This window comes from Mobula hypostoma, chromosome 18 (genome assembly GCF_963921235.1).
Source record: "Mobula hypostoma chromosome 18, sMobHyp1.1, whole genome shotgun sequence".
NCBI lineage: Eukaryota > Metazoa > Chordata > Chondrichthyes > Myliobatiformes > Myliobatidae > Mobula > Mobula hypostoma.
Window position 1 is genome coordinate 52,432,743 of NC_086114.1, and position 20,791 is coordinate 52,453,533.

The 20,791-nt window shown below is 42.3% G+C and overlaps 1 protein-coding gene across 4 annotated transcripts in view; it reads right to left on the reverse strand.

Moving 5' to 3' along the window:
• alpk3a (alpha-kinase 3a) overlaps positions 1–20,508 on the reverse strand; it is a 94,358-nt gene extending 73,850 nt beyond the window's left edge. For 2 of the 4 annotated variants that reach the window (XM_063070870.1, XM_063070866.1), the window contains exons 1-2: positions 17,957–18,166; positions 17,279–17,559 (exon numbers count right to left, since the gene is read on the reverse strand). In XM_063070870.1, coding sequence (XP_062926940.1) covers positions 17,279–17,415 — 137 coding nt within the window. In that variant the 5' untranslated portion in view covers positions 17,416–17,559; positions 17,957–18,166. The other 2 variants (XM_063070868.1, XM_063070867.1) reach the window with 2 other exon arrangements.
• Between the last annotated feature and the right edge of the window lie 283 nt (positions 20,509–20,791).

Below are 20,791 nucleotides of genomic sequence, written 5' to 3' on the forward strand. Positions count from 1 at the left end.
GAACTGTCCTGCTGGGAACCTCCATGGACTCAAGAGGCTGAATGGCCTCCTGGTGAGGTAATAAATAACAGAATGCAAACAGATTCATATCAATGTAAAATGAGTTGATGGAAATAATCACTTCAATTAAAGCAATAGCAAACAGATTAGCAGATACTGGGGACCCAGCTCGTGGCTGTCATCTCGCCGGCAGGTTAAAACTGATTCTGTGCAGAGCAATAATACCTGAGTATGCTAAAAACTGTACTGTAATCGAAAACAAAACTCGAACCATAAAAAAAAATTACAGATGGGGTATTAAAATGAGCAGTGCATATGTGTGACGTTCCTTGCTATATTAGGATGCAACACTATTTTCACTGGGTGGAGATACACCTCTTCCGAAGGAGATGCAAGGTGCTCCTGTCCTCTACCAGCCTGCAGGTTACCTTTGGGCAAGGTGTAGCACTTGCTTAGCACCCTCGGTCAGGGTCACCTTGAAGCCATGGGAGCAGGTGGTGGATGGTCGTATGAGCAGATGCTGCAGATCGCAAGCCCTGGTTACGCGACCACTGACTCCAGGCAGACAATCCCTGAAGAGTACTAATAATGGCTGGGGTCACCAGTCTTGTAAAGACACTGCCCAAGAGAAGGCAATGGCAAACCACTTCCGTAGAAAAATTTGCCAGGAGTAATAAATACATCCGCTCCTGATCACCACACAGTGACTGAAAAGACAAAATCCCATCTTCATACGAGGGTAGCAACAATCACTCCACTTGGGATGGAACAGGGCTGGAGCTTAAAACTGGGCATCTACGGAGACTTCTGCACCAATAACAGCATCAGGAATGTCCACCACCACAAACTCCAACCTTGATAGCCCGGCATTTCCCTCACTCTGCCATTATTTTCAACTCAATTCAAAGTTGGAACAAGACTTGATGCTGCTACAACAGCAATAGACAAGAGGTGTGAAATACAGCAACCAACAGCTCAAAGCTCTGCAGCCTCGACATATCTAGTTATAAATGGCAGTGGATAGTTAAACAGGTGATGAAAGGATGACTGCTGCATGAATGTTAAAGACAAAGTTGAAGCACTTGCAATAGGCTGACATAGCCATGATAGACGACCTTAAGGCATAGGAGCAGAATTAGGCCATTCGGTCCATCAAGTCTGCTCCACCATTTCATCATGGCTGATCCATTTTCCTCTCAACCCCAATCTCCTGCCTTCTCCCCATAACCTTTCATGCCCTGACTAACCAAGAACCTATCAGCCTCCACCTTAAGTGCACCCAATGACCTGGCTTCCACAGCCACCTGTGGCAACAAATTCCACAGAACTCATCACCTTCTGGCTAAAGAAATTCCTCCTCAGCTCTGTTCTAAATGGACATCCTTCTATTTTGTGCCTGCGCCCTCTGGTCCTAGACCCCACCACAGGAAACATCCTCTTCATATCCACTCAACCTAGGCCTTTCATCATCTGATAGGTTTCAATGAGATCTCCCACCCTCCATTCTTCTAAATTCCAGCAAGTACAGTCCCAGAGCTTTCAACTGCCGCTCACATGTTAACCCTTTCATTCCTGGAATCATTCTCCTGAACCTCCTCTGAAACCTTTGTTAAATAAGATGCCCAAAACTGCTCACAATTCAGATATCAAGAAGCAACTGGGAGCACAAGATCAGCAGAAGCCATAGCGCCATAGAACCATAGAACCTCCTGACTGCAATGCTAAAAACCCACGTACCAGAATTAGCCATGTGTATACTTATCCTGTTACTGTGATGAGAGTCCTCGATGAGGATGGCTTGGACCCAAATGCTGGAGAATCTGAGGCTGGGATCGAAACACAGTTTCATACTGGATCAATAATCAGAGCACCAAACAAACACTAGACAGATTCACACGTAGGCTTCTGACTGAGCACTGTACCTCAGTTCAGGCGCTCCTTAAATGCTCAATCCTTGGCGCCCAAAACACGAATGCCAATTAGCAGGACCGTCCTGAATCTTTAAAGGGGCCAAGCCAGCTATCCACACTCCGGGGAGATAGAGTGTCTGAACCCCGGAAGCTGGCAGGGACGGGTGCATGTCGTAACAGTTCCAGTATAGTTAGAACACTAGCATTTGTCAATAATGTGGAATATTGCCCAAACATACACTGTTTACCAAAAACAGAGTAAATCCAATACAACTAATTACCAACCAGTCAGTGTCCCTCCTATCATCACAGAGTGTTGGAAGTGGTTGACAAGAATGCCATAGATCAGAACTTACTCACCAATAACCCATTTTGGATTTCACCACAGTTATTGGTGAGTAAGATCAGATAGCTGAATTCCAGAGGCACAGTGCTGTACCTCACTTTGACCTAATGGCAGCATTTGACCAAGTGTGGGGCCAAGAATCCAAAGCCAAAGAGTACTCAACAAAAGGAACACTCCAATGATTAGAGTCATGCCCAGGAAATGAGAAAATGGTTGTAGTTGTTGGAAGTCAATCAGCCCCAAGATATCACTGCAGGACTTCATTAGGAGAGTGTAAAAGACACCAACCATCTCTAGCTGCTTCATCAATGGGCTTCCTTCTACCAAAGGCCAAAAGTGTAGATATTCGCTGATGATGGTGCAACACTCCACTTTGCTCGACTCCTTCAGCAAGTGAAGTAGACCACATTTCATGCTGCGAATCCTGGGCAATCTGCAGGCCTGCCCTGATCATCAAGAAGTGACGTTAGTATCACAAAAGTTCCAGGCCATGGCCATCACCAGCAACAGAATCTAACCCATAGATCTCAGGATTCACCAGCATTACTACTACAAGTCACCCACCACCAACCTGGGGGTTACTGCTGACCAGAAACTCAACTGGACCCACCACATAAATCCTGTAGGTTTATAAACTGCGTCCCTGGTAGAGAGTATCTCACCTTCTGAACTCCAAGGTCTTTCCACCACTTACACAAGAGGACTGGGTGTTACAAAGTGTGTTGATTTAATAGTTGATACTAAGTATGCTTCTAGTAAAACAACCCTCTCTTGATTAAGTGTTGTTGATATGGCTTCTTCCTGAAAAATGCTGTTACAAGTCGACCTTCAATTTGTTCTTGAATATATTATCTGTATTTTCCATTAGGAATCATGATCCCTTCTTGCTTTCAGCTCCTTAGACCAGCCATTATTGGATCTAGGAGAACATTCCTGACGTGGAAATACTGTCTAGGTACTCAATTCAGTCTTAAACTCAACTGAGGTTAATTCAGTCTTCATATCTGTAGCATTTGGTAGGGATTGGGGGGCTTCCCAATTAGTAGTAAACCATTGCTGCAGACATACTGACAGATCTGTTGATAGGACAAGCAGCCACAGCACTGCCACTGATATTGAGCTGAGTCCACTCGTCAACATGGGTCTTTCCTAATTGGCACATTTCAGAGCCACCTCATATAGCCTGGTCACCTAATGAGTAGTTATACACTACATCTCAAAGAACTACATTTGCCAAATAGTACCCCTTCAAAATTACATCACACAGTATCTGATATATCAGTTTTTTAACCGTCAGACAGCACAATGACTTTCAACTTAAAATACTTCCCCCTACTGATTGACCTGATGTTTTATCCAACCAGTTACTCTAGATTTGTTTCATCCCACTAAATCTCAGTTCCAATCCATTTAACCTTATTTTCAGTTTAACCCACTTGAATTGCAGTCACATCACAAGCAAGAGAAAATCTGCAGATGTTGGAAATCCCAGCAGCACACACAAGATGCTGGAGCAACTCAGCAGGCCAGGCAGCATCTACGGAAGAGTAAACAGTCGATGTTTCAGACCCAGACCCTTCATCAGGACTGGAGAAAAAAAGATGAGAAATCAGAGTAAGAAAGTCGGGGGAGGGGAAGAAGAAACACAAGGCGATAGGTGAAACTGGGAGTGGGGAGGTGTGAAGAGCTGGGAAGTTGATTGGTAAAAGAGATACTGGCCTGGAGAAGGGGGAATCTGATAGAAGAGGACAGAAGGCCATGGAAGAAAGAAAAGGGGGGAGGAGCACCAGAGGGAAGTGATGGGCAGGTGAGGAGATAAGGTGAGAGAGAGAAATGGGATTGGGGAATGGTGAAGGGGAAGGGGTGCATTTCCAGAAGTTTGAGAAGTCAATGTTCATGCCATCAGGTTGGAGGCTACCCATTCAGAATACGAGGTGTTGCTCCTCCAACCTGAGTGTGGCCTCATGGCGACAGTAGAGGAAGCCATGGACTGACATGTTGGAATAGGAAGTGGAATTACAACGGGTAACCACTGGGAGATCCCGCTTTTTCTGGTGGATGGAGCGTAGGTAAAATTTGTCCAATAGTTGTGTCTGCATCTTTCAGGTGCTTCCTTTCATTCCAGAATATATTGCAGATGGAAACATTCTGCTTGCCCTTGCTAAGCCCTATCATTTCTAATCAGTTCATCTACTTCCTGGATGCTATCTCTAATAGCAGATTAATTAATCAAACGCTGCAGAATCTGTAATGCAGAGTGCCACCTGTTTCATTGGGAACACAGACAGAGATTATTTATATAGTAAATACAAAACAAGGTCACACTTGAATTTTCACCTTCAGTGCCAAAGGGTTTCCCTAATCCACAGATAATAATTTCCAATCACCTGCCAACTGGTAGACTTCTTTGAGCTATTTACAATTACTTTTCCTGATTGGGAGATCACTGTCAGTGCACATCCTCCTCTATGGGAAGGTGATAAAGGGTCTCAGCCCGAAACATCGACTGCTTATTCCTTTCCTTAGAGGCTGCTCGATCTGCTAAGTTCTTCCAGTATTTTGTATGTGTTACTGGGGATTTCCAACATCTGCGGAATCTCTTGTGTTTAACATCTCACTGACAATCAACACACCTCAAGGATGCGTGCTTAGCCAACTGCTCTGCTCTCTCTACACTTATGACTCTGCAGCTAGGCACGACCCAAATGACATCAATAAATCTGCTGCTGTTGATGACAGAAAATCTTAGGTAGCGACGAGAAGGTGAACCGAGGGAGGCAGATCCAGTGGTCAAGTGATGTCACAGCCTCGCGCTCACTGTGACCAAGGCCAAGGATGTGACAGTGGACTGCAGGAAGGGGAAGTCAGAAGAGCACGCACCAACTCTCACTGAGTGATCGGCAGTGAATAGGGTGAGCAGCTTCCAGTTGCTGGGTGTCAACGTCTCAGAGGATCTAACTGGGCCCAACATATTGATGCAATCCTGAAGAAGGCCCACCAGTGGCTATACTTCGTAAGGAGTCAGTGAAAATTTAGTCACCAAAGATTCTAGCAAATGTATACAGAAATACAGTGGCATTTGATAGGTTGCAGTGCTGCCTGCGATGGAAGCTCCAATGCTCAGGATCAAAAGAGGCTGCAGGAGTTTTTAAACTCAGCCAGCTCCAGCATGGACACACGTCTCCCCACCACTGAGGACATCTTCAAAAGGTAATGCCTACAGAAGGCAGCATCCATCATTCCGGACCCTCAATATTTGGAATATGCCTCCTTCTCATTACTCTCATCGGGAAGGAGGTACAGCAGCCTGAAGACCCACACTCCGCGTTTTAGGCCATCAGATTTCTGAATGGTCTATGAACACGGCCTCACCATTCTTCTTTCATATTTGATTATTATTTGATTATTTTTACTGTAATTATATCGCTTGGTGGCAGGGTGGAAATATATCTCTACCAAAGGAACTGTAAGGTACTCCTTCTTTCTGCCTGCCTGCAGGTCACCCTTGGGCAAGGTGTAATAACACCTGCTTAGCCCCACCCCGATCAGTGTCACGTGAAACCACGGGAGCAGGTGGTGGATGGTCGTATGAGCAGCTGGTGCACATCACAAGTCCTGGTTATGCAACCACTGCAGCCAGGCAGACAATATTGATAATGGCTGAGGTCACCTGTCTTATAAGACACTTCCCAGAAGAAGACAATGGCAAATCACTTCTGTAGAAAAACTTGCCAAGAACAATCATGGTCATAGACTATGATCGCCCACATCATATGACACAGCACATAATGAATAAATGTGTTATACTGCTGTCACAAAACAACAAGCTTCACCGCATTTGCCAGGATAATCAAGGACACAACCCACCCAGCCAACACACTTTTTGTCCCTCTTCCCTCCGGGAGAAGGCTCAGGAGCTTGAAGACTCGTACAGCCAGATTTGGGAACAGCTTCTTTCCAACTGTGACAAGACTGCTGAACGGATCCTGACCCGGATCTGGGCCATACCCTCCAAATATCTGGACCTGCCTCGGTTTTTTTGCACTACCTTACTTTCCATTTTTCTATTTTCTATTTATGATTTATAATTTAATTTTTTAATATTTACCAATTTTTACTATTTAATATTTGTAATCCAGGGAGCAGGAAGCACAGAAACAAATATCGCTGTGATGATTGTACGTTCTAGTATCAATTGTTTGGCAACAATAAAGTATAAAGTCTAAATTCTAAGTATCTGTCAGTGATAGTAAACTGATCCTGAATCTGCTTTACTTGTTTAAGGAATACACACGATACACACAGCTGCACATCAGAACAGAGTAATACACCACATATTGTTTGTACATCAATGAATATGAATCATTCAATTACATGGCCACGTGAATCTAACAGCATGGATCCACTTGCAGGACTGCTCAACTATGGTGGGGAGGGAATAGGACATTATGCTGATGAGGTTTGAGAAGGTAAGATAGTTGGATCTCATGCAGACTCTTTAATAAAAAATTTGATACTATTGGGCCGAGTGACCTGTTTCCGCACTGTAATGGAATCATGGGAAAATCAATTTCCTATTTCACACCAGATAATTCATAGCCAGGAGATCTTACAAAGACGTTACACCATTGCACAAGACGTGCCAAAGGCGAAATAGAAAACTAAAACTTCAACTTAATTTTTTTGAATATCTCTACAAGATCTTTATCCGCACAGTGGGGTTTGGTCTGTTTTTAAATTGGGTTATTGGGATTTCTTGCTTTCTGCCTGGCTGTAAGCAACCAAATTTCAAGGTGTATAATTTATACATACTTTGATAATAAATGTACTTTGACTCTTTAAAAATTTAGTCAGTGAGAACTTGTAAAAGCTGAATATATTAGTTAATACTCCAGCAGAAATAAATCTGTACATAGATAAATGGAATACTCTGATATAAATAAATGAATAAAACAGAGACAGATTTTTAGAAAGAGTTACTAAAAAGCAATTTGTGAAACACCACATAAAATTGCAATCATACTTGTAGTAAAGATTCAGGAAATATAAATAGTATCAGGTTTTTAATTACTATCCGGTATCAAAAGGCAAAAGAAAAATACAATTAGTTTAGAAAGGTAAATTGGAGGAAATATTTTCACACACAATGTTATTAAACTATAAAATGGGGACACCTTTTTTTCCGTTATTAGGGAGAGGGAGAGAGAGTCTGTGTTATGTCAAACTACTGAGTAGTCTTTGGGGTACTGCAAGTCTGTGTCTTTGTGTTACTTTAATGCACGCTTGAGTGCTCGGTGGAGGGCACCGATGCTTCTTTTGCTGGTGAGGGAGGGGGGAATCGATGCTTTGCCGCTGCTTAAGCGTGGGAGGGGGGAGCTGGGGTGGGCTTTGGGGTTCTCACATTTAACTGTCATTCATTCTTTGGGGCATTCTGTTTTCCTGGATGTTTGCAAAGGAAAAGAACTTCAGGATGTATATTGTATACATTTCTCTGACATTAAATGTGCCTTTGAAAACTTTGAATTGTTTTGTAATAGCTGTCTTTTGGTGAATTTGTTATAACTGTAAAGGTAAGTAGGAGCATATAAAAAGGTGTGGATCAAAGAGAAGGATCAAGTATCAGTATAAGTAGAGTTAAAACAGCAGCTACAACAATAGACACCAAAGGACATTCTGTATTGAGAATCCAATGAGGCTACTAGGGCAATATTTCCTTTAAAGGTCCCAAATTCTTCTTATTGCTCATTCAACTCAGTTCTGCATTTAACAGCCATGTTTATATATTACAAAATGCTTGTAATGTTGCAGATAACCATACAGAATCACCTTTCATCTATTATACTTGGACTGGTCTACAATGTTTGACCACGATAAACTTTTCACTGTTTTACTTGAATACAGAAACTATGAAAGTACTGTACTTATCAGCACAGTAAATATCAGAGAGGAAACATAATTTTTTTCATTATCAGTATTTGTGGTTAAGATTCACATAAAGAGTAATGGGATTCTATCTCAATCACTCCCTGTGCAGAGATAAGCAGAGATAAGATTGGTAAGATGAGAGAATGAGAGAGTTTTGCTAAGATTGGTAAGAATCGGATGATGTGAAATTGTAAGGAAATACACAGTTTATATTTTATGATGTTACATCTACAAATGTTTGTAGATTTCATACAGAATATTTCAGCAAAACTCTTATATTTTACCTTGAGCTAAAGTAGACAAATTGGATAGGGACCATAGTTTCTCCCTGCACACTCTAGACCACTAGTCAGATTGTAACACACATTATTTACACCCTCTTACACCCTCTGGGCTTCAGCAGGTCAACAAGATCAGTCAGATATCAGCCACAAAATCTTGGCTGACTGTCAGACACCAGTCAACTGCAGAATGTCAAGGCCATGAATAATGTGGAGAAGGCACTTACCATAATGGAGAGTTTAGAAAGGCTGTGATTTTTCTCCTTATGAGGAAGTTTAAGAGGTGAAGCCAAAATTATTAAGAGATTTTGGAGATTAAAAAATGCATCCATTTGTCCATGGGCAGGGGTTAGTAAGTGGAGAATACAGATTTTGGATGCCAAGATGAGTAGACAGAGAAATACAGAGAAAGAGCACAAACAAACCTTTCAGCCCACAAAGTTTGCCAACATCAACCACTCATTTACAATAGTCCTACGTTAATTCCCTTTTTAGTTCTTCCCACACCCTCATCAACTCCACCCAGATTCTACCATGCATGTGCACTAGGGGCAATTAGTTGTCAAATTAGATTACTAACCCGCACGATTTTGGGATATGGGAGGAAAGTGCAGCACAAGGGGAAATCCTATTAGCAGAACATGCAAACTCCAGACAGACAGTACCCGAGATCGGGTCAGACCTGGGTCTTTGGTGCTATCAGCCTGCAGCTCTCGAGCTGTTATAATCTGAAATGTACTTTCAAGAGATTCTTATGAAGTGCTGCTGGCTGCATCCTGCCCTGTCATCTCCCTGTTGCCTCTCTGAACCCTAGGGGTAAATTTTAACATCTAACGTCCCCACTACGCAAACAGGTATCTGATCAATTAGCCAATTAGACCATCCGCTATTGGTGGTGGAGATGGCAGTTGGGATGCGGGGCGGGTGTACAAAGAGTTGTAATTAACAGACTACAAAACTTCAAATGAATTCCTATAAAAATGATGATTAAAGGGACTAATCTAAGATTAGTGTGGACCCAACAGGGTGAGGGACCTGTTTCTGTGCTGCATATCTCCAGGACTCTATTGTTAAGCTCGGAAGATCACCTTTTAATCAATTGCTGACTCCCTCTCTGCAACCTTCACCCCAATGAACACGTGACAAGTTCGGTGGATTCACTCCAATCATTGCTGCTCAGGAAACGCAATCCTTCAGACCCATCGCATGCGGAATGTCCAATAAAAGTGTGTGCCCTCAGACTGAGTCAGCATCGAATACTACTACCATAAGATATAGGAGCAGAATTAGGCCATTTGGCCCATCGAGTTCTCTCTGCCATTTCATCATGGCTGATCCAATTCCCTCTCAGCCCCAATCTCCTGCCTTCTCACTGTATCCTGTCATGCCCTGAGACTAATCAAGAATCTATTAACCTCTGTCTTAAATATACCCAATGACATGGCCTCCATAGCCGCCTGTGGCAACGAATTCCACTGATTACCTCTCTCCGGCTAAAGAAATTCCTCCTCATCTCCATTCTAAATGGATATCTCTCTACTCTGAGGCTGTGTTCTCTGGTCTTAAGACTCCCCCCACCAAAGGAAACACCTTCTCCACATCCACTCTATCGAGGCCTTTCAACATTCAATAGGTTTCAATGAGACCGCCCTCATTCTTCTGAATTTCAGCAAGTACAGGCCCAGAGCCATCAAACACTCCTCCTATGATAAGCCGTTCAAACCTGGAATCATTTTTGGGAACCTCCTTTGAACCCTTCCAATGTCAGCACATTGTTTCTTAGACAGGGAGCCCAAAACTGTTCATAGTACTCCAAGTGAGGCTTCATGTATACCTTATAAAGCCTCAACATTACATCCTTGCTTTTATATTTGTCCTCTTGAAATGAATGCTAACATCACATTTGTCTTCCTCACCACAGATTCAACCTGCAAATCCTGCACAACGACTCCCAAGTCCTTTTGTACCTCAGATGTTTTAACTTTCTCACTACTTAGAAAATAGTCTATGCTTCTATTTCTTCTACAAAGTACATTACCATACACCTCTTGACACTGCATTCCATCTGCCACTTCTTTACCCATTCACCTAATGAGTCCTCCTGTATCCTTTCTGATTCCTCAACACCACCTGCCCCTCTGCTATCTTCGTATCATCCACAAACTTCGCCACAAAGCGAACAATTTCATCATTTAAATCACTGACATGTAACACTGAAAGAAGCAGTCCCAACACAGACCCCTGTGGAATACCACTAATTACCAGCAGCCAACCAAAAAAGGCTCTCTTTATTCCCACTCTTTGCTTCCTGCCAGTCAACCACTGCTTGAACTCCATGCTCGATCTTTCCTATAATGACACGGGCTCTTAACTCATTAAGCAGCCTCATTTGTGGCACCTTGTCCGAGGCCTTCTAAAGATCCAAGTACACAACATCCACTGATTCTCTTTTGTCTGTCCTGTTTGTTATTTTTTCAAGGAGTTCCAACAGATTTTGTCAGACAAGATTTTCCCTTAAGAAAACCATTCTGACTTTGGCCTATTTTATCATGTGCCTCCAAGTACCCTGAAACCATATCCTTAACAATCGACTCCAATATTTTCCCAACCACTGAGGTCAGAGTAACTCTCCTATAAATTCCTTTCTTTTGCCTCTCTCCCTTCCTGAAGAGCGGAGTGACATTTGCAATTTTCCATTCCTCCAGAATCCATTGATTCTTGAAAAATACACTGGACAGCAAATATTCTTAAAAGTGTTGCTTCCTCAGAATTCATTTGTGATTATAATAGACCACTTGAAGCTGAGTACAAATATAAGTTCAAACTAATTGCATCACACAGAAATCTGGAAAAACAAGAAAGTAACTTTTATTTAATAAAGTGCATTTAATTACATAACAGTGTAGACGCTTTGCAATAGTTCAACTGAACTAAAAATGTTTTTTACTCAGTGGCTGAGGCTTCTCGCTTAAGTATCCAACAATAATCAGCCCGCATTGATGGATTCCAGTTACCCTGGTATCGTTTCTCCATGACGGCACTGTTCTGGTGAAATCTCTCAGCATGCTTATTACTGACAGTGCCAAGATTTGCAGGGAAGTAGTCTAAATGGGAATGCAGAAAATGTATCTTTAGTGACACGTTGCACTTCATGGTTTTGTATGCTTGAAGCATGTTGTCAACCAGCTGCACATAGTTTGATGCTCTGTTGTTGCCAAGAAAAATTTAAATACATCCTTGAATGCCTTCCATGTGATTTTCTCCAGTCCCACTAGAAATTCTTCAAAATGCCTCTCATTGATGACCTCCTTGATTTGTGGACCAACAAAAATACCTTCCTCAATCTTGGCAGCAGTTAATTCTGGGACACATCTGTCACAAATATGTAAATCCTTCATCTTTCTTCGTCATCACATTCACAAAACTTTTCAAAAGCCCCAGTTTTACATGAAGAAGAGAGAAAAATATCTTTGTTGGGTCCACAAATAGCTTATCTGCCACACTTTTCCACCCTGGAACCAATTGCTTATGGAGTGGCCAACCCTTTTTAATGTAATGAGATTCTGTCCCATTCACAAATGTAACAACAGCCCTCGGTGTCTCTGAGCTGCATTCCTCGTAGCAGCACCACCACTTTCAGATCACCACAGATGTTCCAGTTGTAGTTGCTGTACTGGATGTATTTCAACAAGACTGCCAAAAGTGGTGGGGACTTTTCATGGTGATTTTCATGATTAGCAGTCCAAAATCCTTAAGATATACCCAAAAATATACAGCAGCAAATTCTTTGTTGTCCAATGCCATTACTAATGTTCCACAATCTCTTCAGCCACTTCTTTCAGAACCCTGGGGTAGATAACACAGGTGACTAAACGACCTTCACACCTTACACGAGGGATTCTGCAGATGCTGGAAATTCAATCAACACACATCAAAGTTGCTGGTGAACACAGCAGGCCAGGCAGCATCTCTAGGAAGAGGTACAGTCGACATTTCGGGCCAACTCTTCCTAGAGATGCTGCCTGGCCTGCTGCGTTCACCAGCAACTTTGATGTGTGTAGCTTAGACCTTCAGACCTTTCTGTTTCCAAAGCACCTTCTCCTGAGTAATGGAAGCTTCACTCACTTCCACCCCGACACTCTTAAACTAGTGTTTTCCACAGTGAAGATTGATGCAAAATACATATTCAGTTCGTCTGCCATTTCCTTGTCCTCTATCACGACCTCTCCAGCATCATTTTCCAGTGGTCTGACATCTACTCTCGCCTTTCTTTTACACAATATATGTGAAGAAATATTTTTGGTGTCCTCCTTAATATCTTCGGCTAGCTTACTTTTGTATTCCATCTTTTCCTTCTTTATTACTTTTTTCATTGTCTTCTGTTGGTTTTTAAAAGCTTTTCAACCCTGGAACTTTCCAATAAATTTTGCTTTATTTTTGCTCTCCTTGGCTTATACGTTGGCTTTGACTTCCCTTGTCAGCCACAGTTACATCATCCTGCCTTCAGAATATTCGTCCTCCTTGGGATGTATCTATCATGCACCTCCCAAATTGCTCCCAGAAACTCCAGGCATTGCTGCTCTCTCGTCATCACTGCTAGTGTTTCTTTCCAATCAATTTTGGCCAGTTCTTCTCTCATGCTTCTGTGATTCACTTTACTCCACTGTAATACTGATACATCTGACTAGCTTGTCCTTCTCAAATTGCAGGGTGAATTCTATCATATTATTCATATGGTTTCCGAAGGGTTCCTTTTACTTAAGCTCTCTAATCAATTCCAGTTCATTGCACAACACTCAATCTAGAGTTGCTGATCCCCTGGTGTGCTCTATCACCAGCTGCTCTAAAAAGCCATAGACATTTTATAAATTCCTCTCTTGTGATCCAGCACCAACCTGAATTTCCCAATCTACCTTAATACTGACTATCGTAACATTGCCTTTTTGACATGCATTTCCTAACTCCCATTGTAATTTGTAGACCATATCTTTGCTACTGTTCAGAGTCTGTATATAACTCCCATCGAGGTCTTGTTACCCCAGAAGCTTCTTTGCTCTACCCACAATGATTCTACACCTTCCAACCCTATATCATCTCTTTCTAATGCTTTTGATTTCATTTTTTTAAATCACTCTTTCCACAAACCTGTCTGTTCTTTCGATACAGTGTGTATCTTTGGATATTAAGCTCCCAGCTATAATCTTTTGAGGGAAGCTGTTATGTTTGCTTTCTCAAGATATTTGAGAATACGTTTCCTGTGACAGGAAACAAAGTGACGTAGATGGAGTCAAGATAATGTTTCACTGAATGGAAAAACTTCATCCCATCTCGCAACTCCAATAAATCTGTTTCTTTTTAAGGCCACAAATTCTATGCAAACCCAGATCTAGGGTTACTCATTATTTGTTTTGCAAGTTTTGTAATGGGAACAGGCTTGTCAATTTCAAAGATGCTAAATCAGTCAGCAGATACACTCAGTGGCCATTTTATTAAGCACATGTGTACACTGCTCGCTAATGTAAATATCATGTGGCAACAACTCAATGCGTGAACGCATGCAGACATGGTCAAGCAGTTCACAGAAACATAGAAAATAGCTGGAGTAGGCCATTCAGCCCTTCGAGCCTGCACTGCCATTCAGTATGATCATAGCTGATCATCCAACTCAGAACCCTGTACCTGCTTTCTCTCTATACCCCCAATCCCGTTAGCCACAAGGGCCATACCTAACTCCCTCTTAAATATAGCCAATGAACTGGCCTCAACTGTTTCCTGTGGCAGAGAATTCCACAGATTCACCACTCTCTGTGTGAAGAAGTTTTTTCCTCATCTCGGTCCTAAAAGGCTTCCCCTTTATCCTTAAACTGTGACCCCTCATTCTGGACTTCCACAACATCGGGAACAATCTTCCTGCATCTAGCCTGTCCAATCCCTTGAGAATTTTATACGTTTCAATAAGATCCCCCCATCAATCTTCTAAATTCCAGCGAGTATAAGCCTAGTCGATCCTGTCTTTCTTCATATGAAAGTTCAGATGTTGTTCAGATCAATGGGGAAGAAATGTGATCTTTTAAGATAATTTAGACAACCATTGATAATTGATGGTACTAGCTGGGGAGATTGAGTATCTCAGAAAATGCTGATCTGGGATTTTCACGCACAAGTCTCTAGAAGTTACAGAGAATGGTGTGAAAAACAAAAAAACATCAAGGAAGCGGTGGTTCTGTGGGTGATAGCACCTTGTTAATGAGAAGGTCCATGGCCAGACCGGTTCAAGACAGGAAGGTGGCAGTAACTCAATTAACCACACATTACAGCAGTGGTGTGCAGAAGAGCATCTCTGAATGCACAACGTGTCGAACCTTGAAGTGGATGGGCTACAGCAGCAGAGGATCACAAACACAGAGTGGCCACTGCGTGTAGAATGAGAAGCACGGAAAGTCATTCTGCCGCTCGAGCTTGTTCTACTGGTTAGTGGAACCATGGCTGATCTGGTTCTCATTTCAGTTCCACATCCAATCTTCTCACTGAAATATTTCACCACTTTGCTCATCAAAAATCTTACCACATTACAACTCAGTTCCATTGGCCTTAGTACCAAAACACATTCACCATCCCTTGAGAAGAAAAGTTTTGCAATCTGTCTTAAGGGTGACCCCTTTATTTTTAATCAGTTATCTCCAACTGTACATTGCACCACCTTCTCAGGACCCTTCAAGCATTTATGCATTTCCATTGAGTCACCTCTCATATTTTGAAATGCCAACAGATGCAAGCTTACCTGACCAACGTTTCCTCAGAAAGCAACCAGGGATTACTCCAGAGCAGGGTGTTCCCAACCTGGGGACCATGGACCCTTTTGTTAATAGTAGGGGTCCATGGCATAAAAAAGGCTGGAAACCCATTCTCTAGACCGGTGCAGCATTGGAAACAGAACCTTCAGCTCATCAAGTCCATGCTGATCATCAACCACTCACTTACACTGATTCCATTTCATTCTCTGCACATTCCCACCAACCCCCTCCAGATCCTACCCCACACCCACACACAAGGGAGCAATTTACAACGGCCAATTAACCCATCAAAATGCACATCACAGCAACATGGTAAGAAACCAGACTACCCTGAGGAAACCCATATAGTAACAAGGAGATCTTGCATATTCCACACAAACAGGCAGCTCTTAAGGTCAAGATCAACAGAAGCTCTACCACCATGCCACAATGCCATACTTTAAAAGTACATAGATAGAAAAGGCTTAAAGGGGTTTGGGCCAAATACAGGCAAATGGGACTAGCTTAGACAGGAACCTTGGTTAGCATGGACCAGTTGTGTCAAAGGGACCATTTCTGTGTTGTGTTGCACTAGTAAATCATTCCTTAGCCAACTCCAATACATCACCTCCTTCCTTACACATAGTACTCCAGATATGGCCTCACCAATATCCTTTTAACACTGAAGCAGAATATCGTTCCTTTGTATTCAGCACCATTAACAAAAAATATTAATCTGTTAGCCTTCAAATTTCTTGCTGTACCAGCATCCTAGTCTTTTGTAAACTGAGCACCAGCGTGCCCAAATCTTTCTACATCTCAGATCTCTACTCTTCCACCATCGAGATATTATGCTTAATTTTTTTATACTTCTGCCAAAGTGAACAATTCCACATTTTCCTATTTTCTACCCCATCCACCTGATCTTTGCCTGCTCACTCAATATATCTGCAGCACTGTGTGCGTAAGCGTAAGGCACCAAACTCTCACAGTTGCTCTGCCATTCAGTAAGATCATGGCTGTTCAAATCCTGACTCAGCGCTACTTTTCCACTCTCCCCCATCCCCGACTCCCCTGTAGTTTCAAAGTCAGTCAAACTTGCCCTTTAATGTTTTCAATGAGTCCACCTATACTCTTGAGGTAGAGAATTCCAAAGCCTCGCAGGCCTCTTACCATGCTGTATCTCGAAACAGAAGTAAACTGAATTGTAAAAAATCTCTATCAGCACAACATGTCATACTTTGCCATCCAGACAAAGACCACTTGTTCCCCATATTTTGGGTTAGCCAGCCAGTCTTCTATCAACACCAAAATGTCACCTCCTGAGCGTGAACTTTAATTATTGGCATGACTCTATACTGACGTTTCTAAATGTGCATGTTTCTTTATCAACGAACTCCAATAAATGTGCTAAATATGATTTTCCATACATAAAAGTATATCAAGTTTGTCACATATTCTATTTTTAAGTACTTGCTACAATATCATTAACAAAATCTTACAACATTTTCTCTATGACGGATATTAAGCCGTCTCCTTCCTTCTCTGATTAATGCATCTATAACAGAATCTGGCCCTTCATGTGCTAAACTAGGCAGCAAGGTTGAAGCATGCTTGGTATACTAGAAAATTTAGAAGTTACAATATTATAGTCTTAGAGCTATACAACAATGAAGAAAGACACTTCAGCCCAACTCATGAGTGCTGGCCAAGTTGCCTATTTGAGCTAGTGCCATTTCCCTGTATTTGGCTCATATCCCTCACTAAATCCTTCCTATCAGTGGAACTGCCCCAAAGCCTTTTAAATGTTGTAATTGTACCCAGCTCTACAACCTCCATATAACCCACCACCACCCTGTGTGGAAAAAGTGGCCTCCAACTCCCCTTTCCCTTAGCACTTTAAACATATTCTTGTATTAAATTAGCAAAACAAATGGCAATGGCTGGCAATGTGAAATATATATGGGGCACAAGGGGGCTAAATAGCCCTACACCTGTTCCCAAATTCCTGAAGCCAACTGGAAGCCATTGCTTGCATCTCACCTGTTCTCGGGCCGCACATTCAGAAAGTAATTGCGGCTGGACTCTCCGCGGACGGGCGGTACATCTTCCTCGTTGTTGTCGAACAAAGGGTAACGACCGTTCGCTGAATAAGATCGGACAACCCGTTTCGAACTCATCCTTTGCAAATGGTGCTCTCAGAATAACGTAGACCCGCTCAAAAGCTCCGCTGCCAAAGATCCCTGATTCCAGACTCCTTGGAATTTGAATTCAACGAATAAAACCAACCTCAAATCCTCTCGGTTTTATGTGAAGCTCAGCAGCTATTGGGAAATTTTACAGCAGTTTAATGTTAATGCACTTGGAAACTTTTTTAAAAGTTTTCTAATGTACAATGTTTGTTGTGCATTCGCCTAACACTGGTAATGTAATCTTTTTTCTTACATTTCTCATATTTTGTACAATGCAATTACAATAAAGATTTTAAAACTTACAAATTGAAATGAAACATACCGACAGTATGAAAGTTTTAACAGGGCTGATGTCCGAGTTTAAAAATAGACCAGAACAGCTTCACGCAGTAGCAATGAATTCATTCAGCTCCAGAAGAGACACAACTTACCGGCACTAAATTAGTGTTTTACAATGGATCCGCGGCCAAAGTGTGTCTAATATCGGAAATAATGACTCTTATAAAATGGAAACTACTTCTGTACTTACAACTCTGCCTCCTCGGAGATTTGTCTTGAAGCCCCTGTCCAAGAGATTGCACCTGTCAATCAACTCCCCTCCCTTCCCCGGGACTATTTAAGGAACGGTGCAGTCTGCAAATTCGAATGGCACTTTCCAAAAGTTTGTTTTCTTTTTTAAAAAACTTTGTCAAAACAATCAACACGCGCGATGCGAAAATAATATTAGATAGAGATTGCTGGGCAAGTAACTTTGGGGGGGGGGAGTGTTGCTAACTGCTGTTTAGTCTTTGCATAGTATTTGGTATTATGTTAGCATTGAGCTGTGCCCCGTGTTTTGCGTTGAGCCTGGGTGTCTGAGTCACCAGACCACGCTGGGCAAGTTTGACCATGAGTGCAAGAGGCGATAAACTCAGCCGGAGCCGTCAATCAACAGATTCGGGCTAATCCTGCTGGTGGGCTGGAAAGAAACAAGCAAAGACAGTAAACATGCTTCACCGGACAGTAGTAGGCGGTTTAACTGGAGAATGCGAGTAAGATTGGTACAATACAGAAAACGTTTAATGGTAATAGAATGTGTTGGCCATTTGGTCCATCTAGCTGTTCTGTCATTCATCAGGATCGTGGCTAATCTCTTAGCTCAGCAATATTCCACATTCCTGGATTCCCTATGCAGAAACACATAGATCTCCCTTTCACTGAAGTTCCTCAGATGAACTTTTGGTCTCCCATTCTTCCTGGTCAAGCTGCTTCCACTATATATGTCTGCCTGCTTGCATTTCCAATGTAGCTGAACATTATATTCTGCATTCCGTTTTCCTTTCTACTGTGTCCATGTACTTATTTGTGGTAATGATGCAAAACAAAGCCTCTCGCTGTATCCCTACATGTAATAACAAACTAATATAGCACTCCACCTTCGAGTCAGCACCCTCCGAGTGAAGAAACCTCCTCAGTCCCAAATGTCCTATTCCAACCCACCCCTCTTTCTGAGACCGTAAACCTACGTCCAAACCTCTCACCCACTTGTCAACGTAACTAATGTTGACAATACTAACCCCCCTTAATTGTTCTGAGATACAGGCTCGTCACTTCCTTTCGTCTGGTCCCTCTTCACAAACGGCTAACTGTATCGTCCAGGATGCCCGCCACCCTTTTATCTCTTCTACCTACAGGAGCGTGAAAGCCTGGACGTCCAGACTTAAGAACAGCTTCTTCCCTACTGCTATCAGACTTCTGAGCCCATTGAAGTCAGATCATTATCTCTTTTACACTCCCTTCATTGTCATGCTCTCCACCTCCTAACTCAATCGCTCTCAGTTATTCCCTTTAACAATTATTGTCACATTACATCAGACTGCACGACAATCCTTACACCATTCTGTTGCTTTGTTCAGTTTTGTATTTATTAATATGACCATTTACACTGTTTACTCTGACGGTTTCATGTGACTAAGGAATTTCATTACACCGGGGTGGATATGGGAATAAACTAATCTAATTCACTGCTGGCCTTGATCTAAAACAGGAGCAGAATTAGGCCATTCAGCCCATTGAATCTGCTCCACCACTCGAACATGGCTGATTCATTATCCCTCTCAACTCCATTCTCCTGCCTCTCCCTGTAACTTTTGACACCCTTACAAAACAAAAATCCATCAATCTCCACTTTAAGTATACCCAAAGACTTGACCTCCACAGCAGTCTTTGGCATAGAATTCCACAGATTCACCTGGCTAAGGAAATGCCTAAAGGGACATCCTTGTATTCTGAGGCTGTGCCCTCTAGTCCTAGACTCCCTCACTATGGCAAAAATCTTCTCCAAGCCCTGTCTAACCAGCTCTTTCAATATTCGATAGGTTTCAATGAGATCCTCTCTCATGCTTCTAAACTCCAGCAAATACAGGCCGAGAGCCATCAAACGTTCTTCATATTGTTAACCCTTTCATTCCTGGGATCACTTTTGTGAACCTCTCTGAACCCTCTCCAACACCAGCACATCCTTTCTTAGATAAGGGACCCAAAATACTCCAAGTGCAGTCTAACCAATGCCTTATGAAGCCTCAGCATTACATCCTTGATTTTTTTTATAGTCCTCTCGAAATGAATGCTAACATTGCATTTGCCTTCCCTACCATCAACTTAACCTGCAAGTTAACCAATGGGGATTCCTGCACAAGGACTCCCAAGTACCTTTGCACTTCTGATTTCTGAATTTGCTCCTGTTTAGAAAATAGTCTACACCTTTATTCCTTCTACCAACGTGTGTAACCACATTCTTACACTGTACTTCATCTGCCACTTCTTTGCCCATTCTCCTAATCTGTCTAAGTCCTTCTGCAAACTCCCTGCTTCCCCAACACCACCTTGCCCCTCCATCTATTTTTGTATCGTCTGCACACTTGGTCAGATAGCCATCAATACGGTCATCAAATCATTGATCTATAGCATGAAAACAAGCTGTCCCAACTCCGACCCCTACAAAACACCTCTAGTCGCCAGCAGCCACCCAGAAAAGGCCATCTCTGCAATCGATCCCAGCCCAAACTCACCTGCTTCTATGAAAGGCTCCACGAGCTAAATCAATTGCATCCCTGGACTAGAGCAGTGAACTGCAGTGTATCACCTCATGTGTGCTGAAGAAAATATGACAGGTATTAAGGTAAAATATGCTGCTTGTGACTTAAATAACTTCATTTAATTGTTCCAGTAAGTCATAATGCTGAAATACCTTCCGTTATTCCAAGTCTCGCATAGCCACTGGTTCCTCTATATCCATAGAACATGATACTTCATCAAAAAACTCTATTTGGCTAAACTCAATTTAATACTCAGCTGGTCAGGCATCATCGCAGGAGAGAGAACA